Genomic DNA, 19,539 nt, shown 5'->3' with positions numbered 1-19,539 from the left:
CATTATTCAAATTACACATACAGATAGGTTACTTTGAAATTGCATAAAACATTTGATCACGGGAACGGACATTTTTTTCTTCGACTGTATGCTAGCAACATTTTGCATCTTGGTCATCAGACAGTCTGACCAAAAATAATGACGAGTAAGGAGTAATGAATTAAGTTTTATTTTATTCTAAAGGCAATTAGTGCAATGAAATCTATATACATGTGAATACTTGTATAAAAAAATAGAATTAGCAAAGATTAAACCATTATACAAAATTATTATAAAAATCTTATTTACAAACTATAATAAAATACACAATTTAGTCTATCTGGGAAAAAAAATGATTCCCAAATAGTGTTATCTGTATCCCACACCCACCACACTAAAGACCGGGATCTGTTCCACATTATTTCTCTCTCCATGAATCCCTGTCATCCTTTTTGAGTTTTATAAAGTCGAAGGTTAAAAAATCCTGTCTAATGGTCAAGAAATGAAGCTCATAATGTAAATTTAAGATACAAGGAATACCCTTTTCGATTCATTTATTAGGAGTTTTTGTATTTGATAATTTTTATGTCAGACCCTTTGTAAATGAAAACAGATAATCATAGAAAACATTTTACAGGTCTGCGCCATGATCTAAGCCTAGCATATATGGAATCTCAGATACTAACCATATAAAACAACAAAATAATTATCCCAGTGCTTTTAGAAAAAAAATGCAACTGACTCATCAAGAGTAGCACAAGCTTTTCAAAAAATAAAAAAAGTACAAGTACATTGTTACGTTGATTGATAAGGCGCATTAAATATATATGGTTTTAAATGATGAATAAAAATTAAAATTTTGTGACGAACTTGCAAAGCCCAGATATAAGTTATACGTTATAATAGCAACTTAGCAGCTCATGATGACAATATCGTCAGGTCAGTTAAAATAGCAATTTCCCATTAAAGCAATTTTTAAAGCAAACTTTTAATTCACCGGGAATGAGTAAATAAGCATATAAGTAAAAATAATTAATCAATTCGATTATATCTTAACTACTAGTGTCTGGCGGATGCTGGAAAGGATAAGGCGGAAATCGTTGTTTTGTTTGGGCCATGTACATATATGACTGCGGTGTTCTATTAATAGATATCACATTAGCTTCCGGTGATCGGCTGGTAGTGAAAGACCAAGAGTTGCTAGGATCGGACGGAGCAACTAAAGGCAGGGGCAGTGACTTTACTGAAACAGGCAGAGGCAGTGGATTAACTGGAACAGATTTACTTTCACCCAGTTCCGTTTGATGGTATACAACAAAACAATTTCTCTTCTGGGAACCTTGGTTTTTACAAAGGGGAACATTACATTTCTCACACTTAAAATGTGTGTACACTCTCCATCCTTTCTTCGTTTTTATTTTATTGAACTGACATTGAACGCACAGCTTGTACTTATAACCTTCGTTGTGAACAAGGCGGTGTTCCGAACCAGTAAAGGGAATCGTTGCTGGTGGTGGTTGAAATTTCTGTGGAGATGGAAAATCTGAAAACATAAAGAAGGTAACGTTAAAAAAGTTACCAATTTCCATCTCTTAAATAACCACCACCACCAGACAAAAATACCTTTTAATTCACAAAATCTACAAAAAATAAAACAAATGATATACGGTCTTAAATGTCAACTGCTTTTAAAATGTTCTAAAATGTCTTGTCTTCACTATAACGAGTTTTCTCCTGTTCTTGCATAAACATTGTCATTTCATCTCGGTGTCTTTCAACCACATTTGTCTGAAGACGTAATACGTCCAGGTCAATGATTCCTCGTTCTAGCATAACATGATAAACTTTAAAGCAGTCCCTATCCCCTTTACATAAATTCACTTGGCAAGTATTACAGTGGAATCTAGAATAGGCTTTCCAACCACTTTTTGTTTTTCTCTTATAAAATTTGCACAAAACACAGAGTCGTGGTTTGTTTCCCTCGTTCCGAACAACATCATGTAAACCACTTGACGAAGAAACCGGGTGAATTCCAGGGCGAGACTGTCCAGGCGAACCATAATCCAAACCTGAAACCAGAAAGAAAACCATAAATCCTCGTTATATTCGTTAATTTACGTTCTTCACTAAATGCGATTATAATAATAAATTCATTCACGAGGATTTATGACTTCCTTCTGGTACTATGACTACCAATCGTATATAACCTAGACAAAATTTCATGGAATGTTTTTTTTCTGTTGCTTTTAATGTCAAGTATCCCGGGATATTACCCCTTTGGTGTCTTGCACCTTAGCTATAAGTTGATGAAAGAATTTAACACAAAATAATGTTATCAAATTCCTCTACAAATTTCAGGGTTTTTTTTCAATGACAAAATAAAAGTTCAAGGTAACATTGCAGTGTGTTGACAGCACAGACACTGCCTTACAAAAGTCGTCTACTGGAATTTGTCAGCCCGAATGAGCCATGCAAGTTGTTCGATAAGAAACGCAAGCGATTGCTAAGTGTTAAAGGAAGCAGTTAGGGAAGAAGTATAAATTCACGAAAAATCATGACTTAAGAAGAATGAGAAAGTAGCTAAAGCATTTAATGCAATTTTGTATGGTCACATCGTGATATTATACTATTCACACCTTGGTAAAAAAGAACTGACATCCTGAATCCACAAAAATAAATAATGTAGAAGTTATTTGCAATATTCAGTTGGCGTCTCAAAGTTCTGAATGTAGCATTTAAAATGTCAACAATAACAAGACATACCATTTATAAATAATACTCATACGTATGTTTGTGGCGTTATATGATTGTAAGGATGATGATGCAAAAGAAGAAACCACAATTTTTTGCTTAAATAGAACATGTTAATATTTGCAAGTACACTGTTTTAACGAATTCTAATAATTGACGTACGTGTTATTAACCTTCGGATTGTTAACTCTTCAACAGTGAAAAGGAGGGAAAAAAGAAGACAATAGCGTCGTTCTTCACTTTAATCTGCACACAAATTGACACATTTATAAGAAAAGTATATACATTATTCACATACAGTAACTTTTAGTTTTTGGCTTTAATATCACATGGTACAAAATGTATTATGATAACAAGTACCTTGTGGTGTTCTATGTTGAATTGTTAGGGTTTATATCCTTGCATTGGTCATTTAAAGCTTGAATTACTTGTCTCTGAAAACGTTCAGTTTCGATTTGTTGTCGCGCAGCCCTAGAATCTGGAAAAGAAGTAGTTTCGGAATGCTGTCGCGGAGCCCTAGAGTCTGGAAACAATGTTGGTGGCTGGAGACTTCCATCTTTCAAATACCTATGGTATAACTGAAAACAGTCTCTTTCCGCTGAGGGCATACACAGAGGTACCGTACATTCTCCACATTTGTACCGTGTATATACCCAATATCCGGACCTCGTTTTCGATTTTGTTAGTTGACAATAGACGCAACCTTTCCTAACCCCCATCATGTTTACAGGAATATGACCTCCCCCAGAACAGCTTGCGCTACAAGTTGTAGTGCACATACTGTCCACAGGGAGATTTCTCGGTGGTCGTAATGTGGCAAGATCATCTACTGAAGACCGTGTGTGTTGACCAAGAATACCAGCTGAAGGGTCAAACCCCTGCCTAACGAATGTCCGCGACCCCTGACCTTCTACACCCGACCCCCTAGGGGTGGCGTCACTCGACTGAAGATGACTTCTTTGTGCAACGTGGTGGCCTGAAAGGAAAAAGAAACTTCCATTCATATCTCAAAGCTATGTGCATTGAATAATAATCCTCCGAATTGCGCGATTTCATTTCTGCTTGGAATTCAGCAAATCATACTAACGTAAAAAGAAAACTTATATTTATATTGCCTCTGCACAACGTTGTAACAAATGTATGATAACTTGTTTCATCTAAAGCCTAACTGAAGCTTAATAATTCATATCTTTTGACCGTTGTTCCCTCCAATCAACTTATCTCGATAGCTATTGGAACTCTTACAAATTATCGACAAAACTAGTATCTGCGATTCCCAAGAATTCTCTTAGTTAAACACTAAATCCAAAGGCAATTTGGAGCTAACAAACGTGAGGAAAAGACAATGAAAATAAGAGCGTTATAAACGAGCTAGGGCTTTGAACCAAGAACTAATTGTTCGACTGTTATGATCATTATTTCCAATCGATTAATTTGCAGTGAAACATGCGAAGAGTTTATTTCATTGTTACACGACTACATAAAATCAACGGTACCAATTTTGTTGCACCAGATGCGCATTTCGACAATACATGTCTCTTCATAAACTGCGTTTATTGTCCCTTTTTTGTCGGCATAAATACATTTTAATAATGACTTCAAATCGACCATGCATAAATCAAAATAAAGAGTGTGAAATACGAAAAGTTCTGCTGAGCATCATTTAAAAGGTAAGCAAAAGCTTTTGTGATTTGATTAAAACTACAAGTAGAAACCAAGTGGACAATAACAAAAACATGGGTTGAAGAAAGCCAATTAAAAACTGTGACCAAAAATACAAAAGACAGTCAACAAAAGATTGAACAACACGGACCCCACCATTAGAGGGTGCTTTATGTTTCAAAACAGGCATTGACCAGTCTGTATTCGCGATATGGTGCATTTTCGTAAGATTCTAGGATTTTATGATGATCTACCCTGAGAAATTAATGCAGAATGGGTAAGGGATTGTTTAACAGTAGCTCTTTGATTTTTCTTTGTTAAAGCAGCTTATCTGTCTATATATCAAAGCAGATAACAAGGATGCAGCATTTCAATTATAATTGATTTTAGAAAACAAAACTGTCAAAAGTAGCATCACAAAAATAGTGAACTCTACATTCATAGCACATTTGCCTGTGTCGGATTTTTTCTAATTTGGTTTTCAGTAAAGATATTAAAAAGTAAAATCACAAAAAAAACTAAACTTTGAAGACAATTCAAAACGGAAAGTCGCTAATTAAATGGCAAAATCAAAAGCTCCAACACATCAAACGAATGGATAACAACTGTCATATTCCTGACTTGATACAGTAAATGGTGGATTGGACCCGGTATTATCTATAGCTTGCTTATCCTCTCAAATAGAGATTGACTTAAAAATATTTAAGTAAATGATTCAAACCTGTAAACAATTACAAAAGTTACGTGACATGAATTACTTGTGGTCATAAAGGTTGACTGGTTTATTTCTGTTAATGCAACAACAGTGTGCATCTTGGACAGTTTATAAACGTTGAATAGTAATGATCAATTTTAAATTCTAGCTTAAAAGCCTAAAGATTTAAGCAGACAAGCAAAGCACTGAAAAATGTCCATAAATTCAAAACTGAACAAATATCTACCAAGTTCAACTGCTGAACGTTTCTTCAATCCTGACGATTTTGCAAAATAAAAGCTTTCTGCATTGATACATAGAAGTTAAATGGAAAGTCCAAGAAGAAAAGGTACATTATACAAGGGTAAAGCAATATACCCATGTTGACCATAAAAAGATAATTCTTATATATTTGGTACAACTACATGACAGCAAAGATAAACTTATGGCCATATGTATATGTAAACTACGATTAAACATTAAAGCTAATTTTATTTTAAGTAAAGTGATGTCTACATGAATCTTAATACACTAGTCAAATAAAAGCATACATAATACCTTTCATTATTTACAATAAAAATGCTGGTATATAAAATCATAAATGCCTCCTTGGCCAAAAGTTATCAACAAAAATGCCACATAATTGAACTCACATTTCAAAACAACTGTCTGCATATAGTTTCCGAAAAAAAAAAGATTTTAAAGTTTAGAGAAAAATTTACAACCATTATTCATAATATACAACCAATATAAACCATGAAAATTGTATGTCCTGTGCAAGTCATTTAGGTTTGATTCATGAAAAAATGAAAGTTTTTTTTAGACATTAATTTATTCAATAAATGCAATTTTTTTTTAAAGATATCAATGAAAAATCAAACTGCTGTGTTTTACCATTTATTTTAAAAAGTGTTTAGAAAAGTACCTTCAAACCGTTTCAGTGTATATTTAGCAGGGAAAAAATTATATAAAAGATGCTTAAAATGAGGTCAAAATTTCCCTTTACAAAATTGTATTGCCAAAAGATGTAAGCAGGGATGGGAGTAAGCATTTACAAAATTTCAAACTGAAGTCGATTTCTATGGAAGACAAATTATCAAGTTATACTAAAATTGATCCAACATTTTCAATATTCTGATTTGTCAAACTGCACTTTAAGGCATGAAAAAATGCAACACAGCCCTTGTAAATGTTTTTCTCTCCATATTTATTATCAATCTTAAAGAATATACCAATATTATCAGTCAAATGTCAAAATGAATAAAAAAGAATACACTTTACTGATCCCTATCTTTCCTAAAATGGACTTTTATAAAATTACAAGTTTTAAGATGAAAGTTCATGAACACATATCGGTAGTGTTTCAAATCAATTCTTCAACAACCCAAATACCAAACTTAATATGTTTTACGTCACAGAATTTTCTGTTAATCAAAGAGAAGGAAACTGCTGATATTTATTTATCTATTTTTTAAATTTTGATAGAAATCTGATGAGAAAAGATGGGGTTACTCAAAAAAGAAGCTGAAACTCATTGATTGATCAACAGTTTTATAACAAAAAGATTTTAAACCCAGACAGAATCAATATCAAACAGTTTTAGTTCTGGATAAAAGAATAATCAGAGCAAAATAACAGAAACCAGAGACTAGATATTTCTGCCAAAATAAATGCACTTAAAATGTACTCATAAAAATAAAATTTGGAATGGAAATGGGAAATGTGTCAAAGAGACACCGACCCAACCATAGAACAGACGACAGCTGAAATGCAAATATCGTGTACATGATATATAATAAAATAGTTCTATAAAGCCTTGATATTTTCATTACACTGCATATATAAAAATGCCAAAATATATACAAAAGAAAATATTTACATTCCATTATCCCTTGCAGTAATTGCATGCTACTGCTTGTCAATGAGATTCTGATATGCTACTAAGTCATAATGCCCAAAATTGGCCTAACAAATTTAAGAAAATGTCAAAAGTTCATGAATAAACCTTCCAAGAGTGGAGATCTATTCTAAACTATAATGTTTCAAAGGTTTAATAATGAGCCACTTCTGGATAAACTTCTCAGCATGCCAAATGGTCACATGCATTCTATTGACAATATACTTCCATTCCACTTCTTCTTTTCCAGTGGCTGCTGGGAAATGTTTGAATGTTAAATCTCGAATCATTTTTATCTTGAAAGGATTGATTTTCATTTTGATCCCCGATCCACTAATGTTCCTGTTATATAACTCTCCAATGGATATAATGTAGTGAAAGAGGGCCAAAGCAAATCTACCCCTGTTAGACAAGCAATCCTCAAGTGCCAGATTTATTATATCTCCATCAATAGAATCACCAGTGGGGACACATCCAAACAGGGCACTCAGGTCTCCTGTTGTCAGCATATCTGGACTTTCAATTGAAGTGATAGCTAGGAGTGGCATATTCCAAAAATTTGAATCTTTCACTAAATATTTTTTTCCAGATAGTTTTTTTAAGGACTTACGATTGGTAAATTTGTAACTCAATTTACCCCTAGGGGTTTTTCTTTCTGATTTCATTTTTTTAGGGGAAGCATTATCTAATAATTTAGGATTCTGATTTTCAGGTTGAATGACCTTTGAAGTTATCCTGCCTTTCTTTTCATTACTAAATGATTTTACGACCTCTTGTTTTACCATTATTTTCCTGCTTCCAGTATCAGGGGACTTTCTTGGAGTTTTGGTTGGAGATTTACGTCTCCCTCTCTTATCTTTTGTCATCAGTTTATTATCCACATCATTTCTTGATTTAATTGTTGTTCGATTTGATTCTTCAGGTTTTGACTTTTTAATTGTTTTATTCGCTCTTTTTGTAGCTTTTGTTTGAAAAGGAACTGTTATCCCAGGTATTATAACAGGCAGACTTTTAATTTTCCTCGGTTTACCTTTTCCAGAAGATTTTACTGGTTTGACATTTATGTTACTTGGGAAAGAATAGATTTCATTGTTTATATTGGTCCATACAGCTGGTACAGTTGTATTTGAAAGAACTGGTCTTTGTTCTGTTCCATAAAATGTATCATAGGCTAACCCTGACGAACACTGAATTTGTATTCCTTGTGTAGATTCCTCTTCACCAATCTGTTCTAGAGGCTTCAAACCTGGAAACAAAACCAAATGTTTACTTTATCTTGTCCACTTGAGTCATCTTTATCAAATTGTATTATACTGCATATAGGTCAATCTGAAATATAACTTCATGTCCAGTCCAGCCAATGAAAACTTCAACACTTACAAAAGTCAAATAATAAAGGCTTTAAGCAACATTTATACAGAGTGTCATCTTATGGAAAAACTCATAATAAGGATATTCATTACATAGCATCCAAGTTTAATTTAGGGGTAAAGTCTTAACTTTTTATTGCTTGATTTCACATATATGTAATTTGCCCTTTTCTTTTCCTTCATCCATAAAAATACTTATATTCTTTTATACAAGAAAGATCTATCTGATCAATATGTTTGAATTGAAAAAAGGTATACTCATTTAGTTCCTCCTGATCTAACTGTTCTATAGGCAAACAAAAGTTTACAAAAGTTTATATACATTGATCATGAGTACTCAAGTTTTCAGCCAAAATATGCAGTTTAACCCTTTCAGAAAAAAAACTTGGTTCCCAACCACATTTAATTGGATTGAAATATTTCAAAATAACATTAGTGAAAAATAATTCTGCAAACTGACAAACTGACATTGATTTAGATTACAACCACCAGAGTCTTAAAATTACAATTCAACCAACATTAAGTCATAAGCGTGTGTACCAAATTGAATTGGATATAATGACAAAAACTTTTAAAAGACTGTATCTAATGTTAACTGTAGTCCATTTTACCAGTTAAACTCAGAAAAACAACCCCCCAAAAGAAGGCAGACCAAAACAATGGCTTACTGGTCAGTCTTCAGAGGAACTAAATTTACAACATCCATCACCTAACTTAAATTTAATAAACAAACAAACATTTGCAATTCATATTTCAATCAACTATTTTTTCCCTCTCGAGATCAATGGTAGAAACTAAAAGAATCTAAAAGACTTAATGTTTTGCTTAATGAACAAGATTTCTTTAATCTAGAGAATGTTAGCAAATAAGTGGATAAAAATCCCATAGGAATCATAAGTAGCAAAAAGTATAGTATAATACAACTAATACTAAATAACAGAACTATCTGACAGAAAAATTCTGAACACATCTGGTGAAACATAAAAAAAAATAAATCACAACCATGAAATTTATACAAATAGGGGAGAACCATTTGATGTTTTGGGGGAAGGAGGATTTTGAAAATGATTAATTGTGTCAGTGATAAGAACAAAAAATAAGTAACTGCACAAAACAGAAAGAAATGAATATTCTGCCATACAAATTTTGATGAAAGACATCATAAATTTACTGTGAAAAAAAAGCATTCTTTGTCAACAGGTGAAAATAATTGATTAATCAGCATTGGCCCCAAGAAAATCAAATGGTTATCCCCATATATAAATAAAATCATGACTTCATGTCAAAGCTCAATATTTTTCTTTTTATAAAATACTGAATAGTTATGTCCATCTCACTTGATCAGTTCAATAACAATAGACTACAGACTCAAAGACTCTATATTTTGTCCAGAATTTGTTCTATTTTTAGACATTTCTTTATATGGTGATGAGCTTCTGACAGAAAACGCTGGAGCCGTCTCAAATGTAATTTCCATTCCTTACTCTCCTCTTCCTCACTGTCAACAGGAAAATGATGGAAAACTATCTCCCTAAGTAATTTCAACTTTTCAGGATTAACCTTTTCTTTTCCTCCAATCCCTTCAATGTGTCTATTATAAACTTCTCCAACTGAGAAGGCATGTTGAAACAAACGCCTTGTAAACAAAGAGCATTTGGACTGACAGTTATCCACGGCAGTTATTATTGTATTGTGATCTATGTAGAGTGAATTTTCCTTTATTAACACTGACCCAAACTGCTTGGTTACATCTTCCACAGCTAAATCTTGAGGGGGATTGTCATAAAACATGACAACATGCATCGGGAGATTCCAAAAATTTGGATCACATACATTATATTTTTTCCCACGATAGCACCGCATACTGGTCTTTTTAAATGTGATTTTCTGTTTAACATTAGTCTTCTGAGCATCTAATTTAGGTTTATAAGATTTCTCTTTCAAAGCTGTGGCTATAGCTGAAGTTCCAAGACAGTCATAGGTTTTAATTAGGCTCACCAAATAATTATCCATATCATTTCTCCCTTCTTCAGGTTTGTTGGGGTTTTTGTCTGTATTTATTGTCTGATTTGATTCCATGGGTAATGAATGAACAGTTTTATTGGCTCTTTTAGTAGCGTTTGTTTGAAAGGCTGAATCTGATTCAGTAGGACAATATTGAACTTCCCTTTGTGCATCTTTTCCCGAAGATTTTGTAACTCTGATGACAATGTCACTTGGACAGGTAAAGACTTTCTTTTTTTTACTAGTCTGGACTGGTAAATCACTGTTAGGAGGAACTTGTTCTGTTCCATAAAATGTATCATAAGCTGACCCTGTTGAACACTGAATTTGTATTCCTTGGGTAGAATCATCTTCATCTTTTTGTTCTAGAGGCTCTGAACCTGGAAACAAAACTAAATGTTTACATTATAATGTCCACTTCAATTATTATCGCGATCAAATAGTTTTAAACTGACATCTGGAATATGACCTTGAAAGTAATTCTAGTCCATGTGCCAGCTAGCCAAACTTCAAACAAAGATGTCCAATTAGGAAATTCTTTCACATTTATACACCTTCGTTGCTATTTGAGGAAAAAACTACAGATATTTAAACACTGTTCTGTGTAGTGTATTCATATTCAATAAGGTGTATAGGCTATTTCATTTTTAATTGGTAGTTATACAAGAATAGTGAAGTCCTAAATCCCTTCCTTCTTTAGAAAGTTTAGATGGGAGTTTCTAGAGTATAGAATAATAACATGGACAAAATTAAAAGCTTAAATGAAAAGTACAAACTGGCATGAATGTCAGACCAACTGTTATTACAACTTCCATTGAAAAGGTCACTTGAATCTTCAAAATCACAAATTTATACATCAATTCACTCTTATTTCTCTCAAGGCCAGTCAAATAACCCAATGAGACTGTTTAAGATGTGTAGAATTATAATTGATACTGTTCAAAGTAGAGATTTTTGTCAAAAGATTTGACCAAACAAAATAGTCTTTCTTTAAAAAAAAATGAATCTAAAGAAGAAGCAAAAATACAGTATTATACTACAACTAATACAAAATAACAAGACTATTTCATTTGTATTAATGAACACATTTGGTGAATCACAACAAAAATTAAAAATAACAAGCACAAAATGATTAAAATATGAAAATTTCATGATTTATATGTCAAAGGTCTATAATATATTGTATCTTGTATAAAATACATGTAAGTTTATAATAATGTCTATATCAAAGCTACTGTATATTTTTTGTAGATAATAGATAAGTATTCATGTCCATCTCAAATAATCAATTCAATAACAGTCTATATTTTGTCCAGAATTTGTTCTAGTTTCAGCCATTTCCTCATATGAAGGCGAGCCTCCGTCAAAACAGCCTGAAATCGTACCAAATTCTGTTTCCATTCTTCTTCCTCCTCTTCTTTGTCCTCAAGAGGAAAATGATGGAACACAATCTCCCTCAGCATCCTCAATTTATCAGGATTAACCTTTTCTTTTCCTCCCAGCCCTGAAACGTGCCTGTTAAAGATTTCTCCGATTGAGAAGGCATGTCTAAACAAATGTCTTGTAAATAAAGATTGCTTGGACTGACAGTTATCCATGGCGAGTTTTATTGTCCTGTGATCAATGTAGAGTGAATTTTCCTTTATTGAAACTGATCCAAACTGCTTGCTTACATCTTCAACAGCTAAATCTTGTGGCATATTGTCATAACACATGATAACATGTATTGGAAGATTCCAGAAATTTGGATCGCATACATTTAATTTTTTTCCACCAAAGTATTTGCGTCTCTTCCATTGGACCTCTAATTTTTCTTCTGTGTTTTCACTAGTATCTGTCTCAGAATTGATATTCACTGATTTATCAAGACTATTCGACATCTTTTTGATTTGAAAGTTTCTATGCTTGTTTGTACTGTTTACATTTGCCCTCGGGACCTCTAATCTAGGTTTAGGAGTCTTCTCTTTCAACTCCTTGTCAATAACTGAAGAACCCTGTAGGTTATGGCTTTTAAGTGGGCTTATGACAACAGATGCCTCCTTCAGTTTAACTGGTCCTTTTTTTGCTAATAAAGACCTCTCTTTTGCTGCTCTCACTTTACTTACAAAAGGTTTCTTCCTTACGCCAGATTTTGATTTCAGTGGATATTTCAGCTTTCTTCCAGCAGAATCCTTCGGCTTGCTGATTGATTTGCTTATTTTTGATGTAAGAGGTTTTGCTCTTGTTGATTGAATCTGTTGATGTATGAAAGTTATGGTTTTTGGACTTTTACTAGGTGATGTTACCTTTGTTGGTATTAGTTTTCCCACAATGGAAGGTCTTATCATTCCTAAGGGGTTTTCAAGGGTATCATCTGATGACATCTTTCCAACAAAATTAGCCTTCCTCACAGCAAGTGAAGAGGTAGTTATTTTAGAGGGAAAACCATCACTAGCAAGTCTGCTCTTTTTTTTTAATAGTGCCGCTTTGTATTTTGACATTGTTGGATTTTTTGTCTTACTGACTTGTACAATCTGTGTGGCTGCAAGATTAAATTCCTGTTGTGTAGGAACATCTGTTAATGTATACCACAAGGGTTCTGCAACGATTTCCACTTTTACCTCTGGAGTGTCCATTGATCCATGTGCTAATTCTTCAAAAGATTTGCCAAGGAAATTTTCTACCAGGTTAGGTGCATCATAATCATCTGGAATCTCATCTTGTGGCTGTGCATCTGGAATCGAAAATCAAATCGTAACTAATCTCTCCTCTGTAGAATATCTTTTTGTTGGAAATCTAACAATCAAGTACTGTAAATCGAGAAATAATTATATTTACACTTTCACTGAAATATGTTAGTCTAACAGAGTGTACATTTATATTATACTTTAAACTAGAACCATAATAATATTACATTAAGAGATTCATAGTTTCATAGAATATACAATTCCTTAATTGAATATTTATATATAAGAGCTCATCTTCATTTCATAAGTTTTCTAAAATGTAATAAATGGCAAACAGAAATAAATCACTGTTCATACAGGAGCCCCAGCTTTTTTAAAGTTAAAATCCAAGTCAAACTGGCAAAGTCAATATTGGCTTTTATTGCCAGACTTTTTCTGAGACCTTATTCATTGGCAAATCAACAAATCAATTTCAAAGAAAATCTCAAAACTACCCAGTTCAAGTATTCGGTATAAAATCTTTACAAAGTAAAAAAAATAAATTGTCAAACAGATGAATGGACAAAATATAAGACTGACAAATGAATGGAGAGGCAAGGCTATTGCAATATTCCAAGGTAAGTAATACAAAAAAAAAATAGCAATTGTAACCAAACAGAGAAAAAGCAAAAAGTATAACTCTATTTCACCAATTTGTCTCATGATTATCTTATCATTTAAACAATCAAGAGTTCTTGAAAAGCAACAAATTAAAGGTAATAAATTTATTCCAAAAGGTAGTGCTAAAGTACAGTGAAGACAATGGCTTAATGCTTATGGACATTATTTCTATCATACCCTTAAAATTTGTCTAATTATAAGTACAAGAAATTATCTAGTGATGAAAATAAAATAACCATCAAAACTTCAAGTAGAGTAGACTTAACGATGGTGGATTATACAACTTCATATAATTCATCTTAAATTACTAGTACATGTATATATAAATTGATTTCTTAATACATGTACAGCTTTCAGTTTGATTACACATTTACCTCCCCCCTTTTTAATAAAAGATTATAAAGTTTCAATTGTCAATATGAGAAGTTACACTGTAAAACATGGAAATTTTAGTATTTCAACCGATGTGATAAATCCTGGAAATATAGATAGCAAGTACTAGTCAGTACAACAGGATTATAATTGAATTTCATGCAATTTTTACCCAAAAAAATCAAACTTCTCTCCTTAACCTTGGTATTTCTAACAAAACTATGTTACACATTTACAATTGTTCCATAATAAGACTGACATCAAACCATTTCTCAATGAATTTATGAGTTTCTTCTACATTCAAGTTAAACCCATACATTATATGCTTCCATTGAAATTCTTCAACACTTTTCTCAACATTGAAATGTTTAAAGGTTTGTTTCTTAACAAGTTCAATCTTGACAGGACTTATTTCTTCTTTGTCCACTTTACCCACTCCTCTATTATAGATTTCTCCGACAGTAAGAACAGACTTGAAGAGAGATTGAGCATATCTATAGCTGCTTTGTCTACAGGACTCTAGTGCAATTTGTATAGCTTTATCACTGATTGTGAAGGAATCAGTAGCAGGAAGTAGACAGCCAGATACCTGTGATATACATCTCAGCCGAGCATCACCTGGCAGACTGACTATTCCAAATACAGCTTGCAGTGGGATGCACCAAAACTTGGGATCCATTACTTTGAATGAATAACTAGTCATAAACTGTTCCTGCAGGTTATTGGTGTCAGTTAAAGTATTAGAAATTTTCATTGGAAATTTGACAGGAACTAATTTTTCCATGGTCATGTCTTCAATATTGGATATCATGGATAGATAACTTCCAGCTGAAGATTGCTTTGTTTTATGTAGATGTGTAACATTCTTTGCTGGAATCAGTTTCCCAACAACAGAAGCTTTCTTTGTAAGACGACTTTGTTTTTTAGCAGCATCAGTTGGTTTTCTAACACTTACATTATTTTCTATGCATGAAAGCACTGCTTTAGAACCTATGGACCTTCTTGATCTGTTTTCTCTTGTTCTCAATGCATATTTTAACCTATTCATAAAAGGTTTACATGCTTTTTCTTTGACCTTTCGTTTGTTTGTAGTTTTTATTTTTGCAGATTTTTTTAGTGGTGACCTTTTGCTTCTTGTATTATGAACATTTGAAATGGATTTATCTTGCTTATCAGCTGGTACAACAACTGTTTGAACAGTGGTTTCATTTACATCGACTGTATGGGAGGTATTTGTCTGACCAAGATCAACTTCACCAACCCCATTAGCATGATAAGTTTCAACTTCAGTGGAATTCTCTGATATCTGATCAAAACTCTGGGCTTGATCCACTTCCCCATAGAAAACCTCATATGCAGAACCTGCCAAGGAAAGAACTTCAATTCCCAAATTCTCTTCTGATGTCTCTTCCTTTAACTGTACACCTGGAAACAAAACCAAACTTCCCATTTACCAACATTATAATATCAAAACAAGATAGATAGAATATGATTCTTTGGTAATGTGATTATGTCTTTGACATTTGATAATTCTGCTTTCATTATAAACTTAACGCATGGCTGAATGGACAGTGACTATTATTAAGTCCCTCCATCATCAAGCAGCAGAAAAACGAAAAGTAAAATTCTCCTGTCCAGGTAGGTGAGTAACCATCTATTAAATTTACTTCAAGAAAGTATACTGCAACCAAAAAATCCAGCAGGTTAGTCAGGAAAGAGTTTTGGCATGTACCGGTAAATTTATATATTTAGCAGATCTACAATGAGTATTTGCTGGTTAATATATATTAATTTTCTAGGTTTTGGCTGTTTTGTTTAATTTGTGTCTGAAAACCCCAACCCCACATTTACTTCCATCCTTTTAAAACAAAGTCAATACAAAGATGTTTCACTTTTAACATTATAAATGACAACTTGTGTGTGAGTTAACAATACCAGAAAGGGTACAGGTTGACTAACTAATCATCTAGAACTATTGCAAAAACAGTAATTTGAATTGAAACTTTAGAATATATCTGCATTTATTTGACATGTTGAACTATAATGATGCATATGGAACCTCTGGAAACCTCAACAAAATCAACCTACAAGTATGATTGTATCAATTCAGGTAAATACAAAACAATAACCATTTTAATTAAAGATGATAGGAAGTAGAACCTGAAAGATTACAATAAAATTTACATGGAAGAAAAAAATAACCAAAAAAACCTTCAAGTCTTCAAAAGATGTAAACAAACAGAACCATTATCAACCATATATATATATTTATCGATATTTTGTGCATTTTTCCTTTGATCTTTTTTGTGATAATTTTCATATCCTGCTCCTCGATTGAGATGGAAAAATTATTGCTAGAAACTAAGGAGGCCTCATGGCGTTGCTAACGAAATTGACGTCGTCGTCATAGGTAAAATAGCGATAAACAGATTAATATCATTGGTCATCTCAACTCGATTGCTTTTCTCATTTTCGCTGAACCAGCTCAAGCGAGAAAAACAATCTCGTTGAGATAATCAACGATAATCTATAATTATATATATATATATATATCCAAGGGTAAACAAACACAGTAGTTAGACAACAGTCATATTTATTTAGATGTAAACAAACAAAATATCTATAAGACAACAATCAGAATGAATCATAGTCTTTCAAGCATAAATAAATAATGTAGATAGAGCATTTATACTAATGCACAGCTTATATAATAATAAAAATGCAAATCACTTCTATGACTTCCAGTCAGTGGTCATGCTTATTAAGTTTTTTTTTAATTTATTTGTACAGGTCATTCATTTTGGATGTAGAGTATTATTCCTTAGAGAAGACATTCAGATATTTTTTACTTCATTTTTTAAGAATGATTATATTTTGTTGCTAGTATTGATAACATCCTTTTACATTATATTAGGTATGAATGTTATAGTATGTACAAATTATATATTTTTGCATTATTTCAGTTATCTTTCAAGCTGCTTTATAAACTGTAGTTTCTTGACAGTTATTGTTGGAATATATAACTGAGAGCTGAAGTACATGCACAGAAGTGCCTACGACACATGGGATATCAATAGTTAATCATCATTGTAGACTGAGCCTACGACAAATGGCATATCAATAGATAATCATCATTGTAGACTATCTTCAATAGCACTTATATCCAATAAATTTCTAATGTATTTTCTTCCATACCAAACAGCTTTGTGTAAAGCAGTCACAATGATTTTCCAATCTTTATCTCTATCATTGGGAGAGCTCGGAAAATACTCAAAACAAATTTGTTCTAACGCATTCATTTTTAACGGACTAATTTTCCTGTTGACAACAGATGCAGAATGAGCTCTGAAGAATTTCCCAGAAACATTTCCATGATATATATCTCCTATAGTACAGATATGACGGAACACAGTGGTGGCAAACCTATGCCGCTGTGACATACTACTTGTCATGGCAAGAGACAATGTATCATCGGAGATAATAAATGGCTCTTCTGGTGTTGACAAACATACAAAATTGTTCATATTGTAATTTAATTCTTCTGGTTGATTTCCAATCAATGTTATTAATGGAAGATCCCAAAATTTTGGATCAAGGATTTTGACTTTGCCTTTTCTTTGATTTTGTGGTTTGCATGCAAGTGATGGTTTATTTAATTTTGTTTCTAATTTATAATTTCTATAATCATCCAATACATAAGGTTGTGCCAGATTTGAATGACTGGTATGATCTGGTTCAAACTGTTCTCTTCCAAAGTCTAGTTGCTTTATCTGGGAGTGTAGTAACCTCATTGGAACATAAGACTGCATTTCATCTGAAAACAAAATGTTTTCCACGTAAATTATTTATTAAAATTTTAAATTAAAAAAGAAACAAAGTCAAAATCCTTTAGTCTGCTGCATTTAATAAATTGAAATTGTTATTACAGTTGTAACTCCATAAGCCAAAATTAACAGGCAAGTTGGGGGTATCCTTTCTGTCTAAGCTCTTTTTGGGCTGTAGACTTCTAAAACCTATTCTTTTTGCATTTTAACGTCATCTATTGGTTTAAGTTGATGAAGGTTATTTCAGAAACATGCCACATAAAAGTACATCAAAATATTTATCATATATTTATTTCAACATTCTAATAAAATTTCAAATTTGAGACTCCCTATCATTCCATATGTACTTGTTATTGTTCAATTAGGAAAAAAGAGTAACTGCGTCAATAAAGCAATGTCATTGATCAAATACTCGCATACAACTTTTCTAGACAGGACCACTATTAACATCAACACTGCTGAAATATCCTAACTGTTTTCAAGATAGACCCCTCTTCATCAAATGAAAATAGACCAGTAGTTTTTCAGTGACACATCTCGCTCTACCAAATATCTATAGGCTATCAATAATGAATCACTTTTCAACCAAAAATCTAAATCTTTCAATAATGCAATGGCTTTTATCTAAAGAACTAGGTATAGCAATGCAATCCTTTTCAACCAAAAGTCTTAACAATCCATGACAAAAATCTTTGACCTTAAATCTCCTGATTATGAATCACAATTCTAATAGCATGTGCTAATATTTTATTCCATTAAAATGATTATTTTGTCAAAAAAATAAAAAAAAAAGATTAAAAGTACATATCACAGTCACACAGTAACTTACAATCACTCATATATCTATTATGTCATTACAGTACAAAACCATTATATTTTAAGTCATTCCTTGCAAGTTGGCAATCAGACTGACATCCAAGAAATTTTGAACAAATTTTTCAACTGTCCACAATGCTTTATGTAAGGCAGAAACAACAATTTTCCAATCTTTTTCCTCCTCTCCACACTTTGATGGGTAATACTGTCTACAGACAAATTGAATGGCCTGAAGTTTAACTGGAGAAATTTTACCCTTTATAACATTTGGTACAAAGACTTTTCCTGTAATATTGCGACCGTGGGCTTCACCAATAGATATAATCTGGCGAAAAATAGCAACTGCAAATTTATGCCTCTGAAGCTCACACGTATTCAAAGCATGTAAAATTATTTCAGCTGGAATTTTATAATCTTCAGTTGATAGTGGCAGCATAGTAAAATTATTCAGGGAACCAGTAAAATCCTCCTGTTTACTCCCCATAAAAGATTTCAAAGGAATGCACCAAAAGGAAGGATTATTGACAATCACTTTTGATGGCATGACTTGTCCATGTTGAGGCTGCACTGATGACCAATTTGTTTCTGTTGGTATCTGTATGCCACCTGAAAACATAGATTACATGTGTGCATGCTCGACTAAGTTTGAAAGACAAAATAGGCCACTGAGCACTAAATCTTGAATCATGTTGTACAATATATACAGCATTATACACATTCATTGAATTAAATCAGCGTTAACACCCATTCCATTTGTGAAGTATGGAGTTTCCATTATGAACTGCTGTCTCCAAAGTTTTTCAATTCAACAAAATTTCATTGACAATACAAGCAAACTATAAAT

At 32.6% G+C, this 19,539-nt stretch overlaps 1 protein-coding gene across 21 annotated transcripts in view; it reads right to left on the bottom strand.

Annotated features, from left to right (window-relative positions):
* The window catches only part of LOC134685596 (uncharacterized), a 92,450-nt gene that overhangs the window by 45,738 nt on the left and 27,173 nt on the right, over positions 1–19,539 (bottom strand). The window contains exons 5-6 of one of the 21 annotated variants that reach the window (XM_063545481.1): positions 3,091–3,706; positions 1,310–1,522 (exon numbers count right to left, since the gene is read on the bottom strand). The exons of 11 other annotated variants lie outside the window; for them this stretch is intronic. In XM_063545481.1, coding sequence (XP_063401551.1) covers positions 3,102–3,706 — 605 coding nt within the window. In that variant the 3' untranslated portion in view covers positions 1,310–1,522; positions 3,091–3,101. Of the gene's footprint in view, positions 1–150; positions 1,523–1,553; positions 2,049–3,090; positions 3,707–5,558; positions 8,230–8,851; positions 10,738–11,521; positions 13,071–14,058; positions 15,481–17,171; positions 17,870–18,741; positions 19,302–19,539 lie in introns of those variants that run through there. 9 more of the 21 variants (XM_063545482.1, XM_063545491.1, XM_063545496.1 and 6 more) reach the window with 9 other exon arrangements.

Source organism: Mytilus trossulus, chromosome 9 (assembly GCF_036588685.1).
Source record: "Mytilus trossulus isolate FHL-02 chromosome 9, PNRI_Mtr1.1.1.hap1, whole genome shotgun sequence".
NCBI lineage: Eukaryota > Metazoa > Mollusca > Bivalvia > Mytilida > Mytilidae > Mytilus > Mytilus trossulus.
Note: the sequence above shows the minus strand (reverse complement) of the source record. Positions and strands in the feature narration are given on the sequence as shown.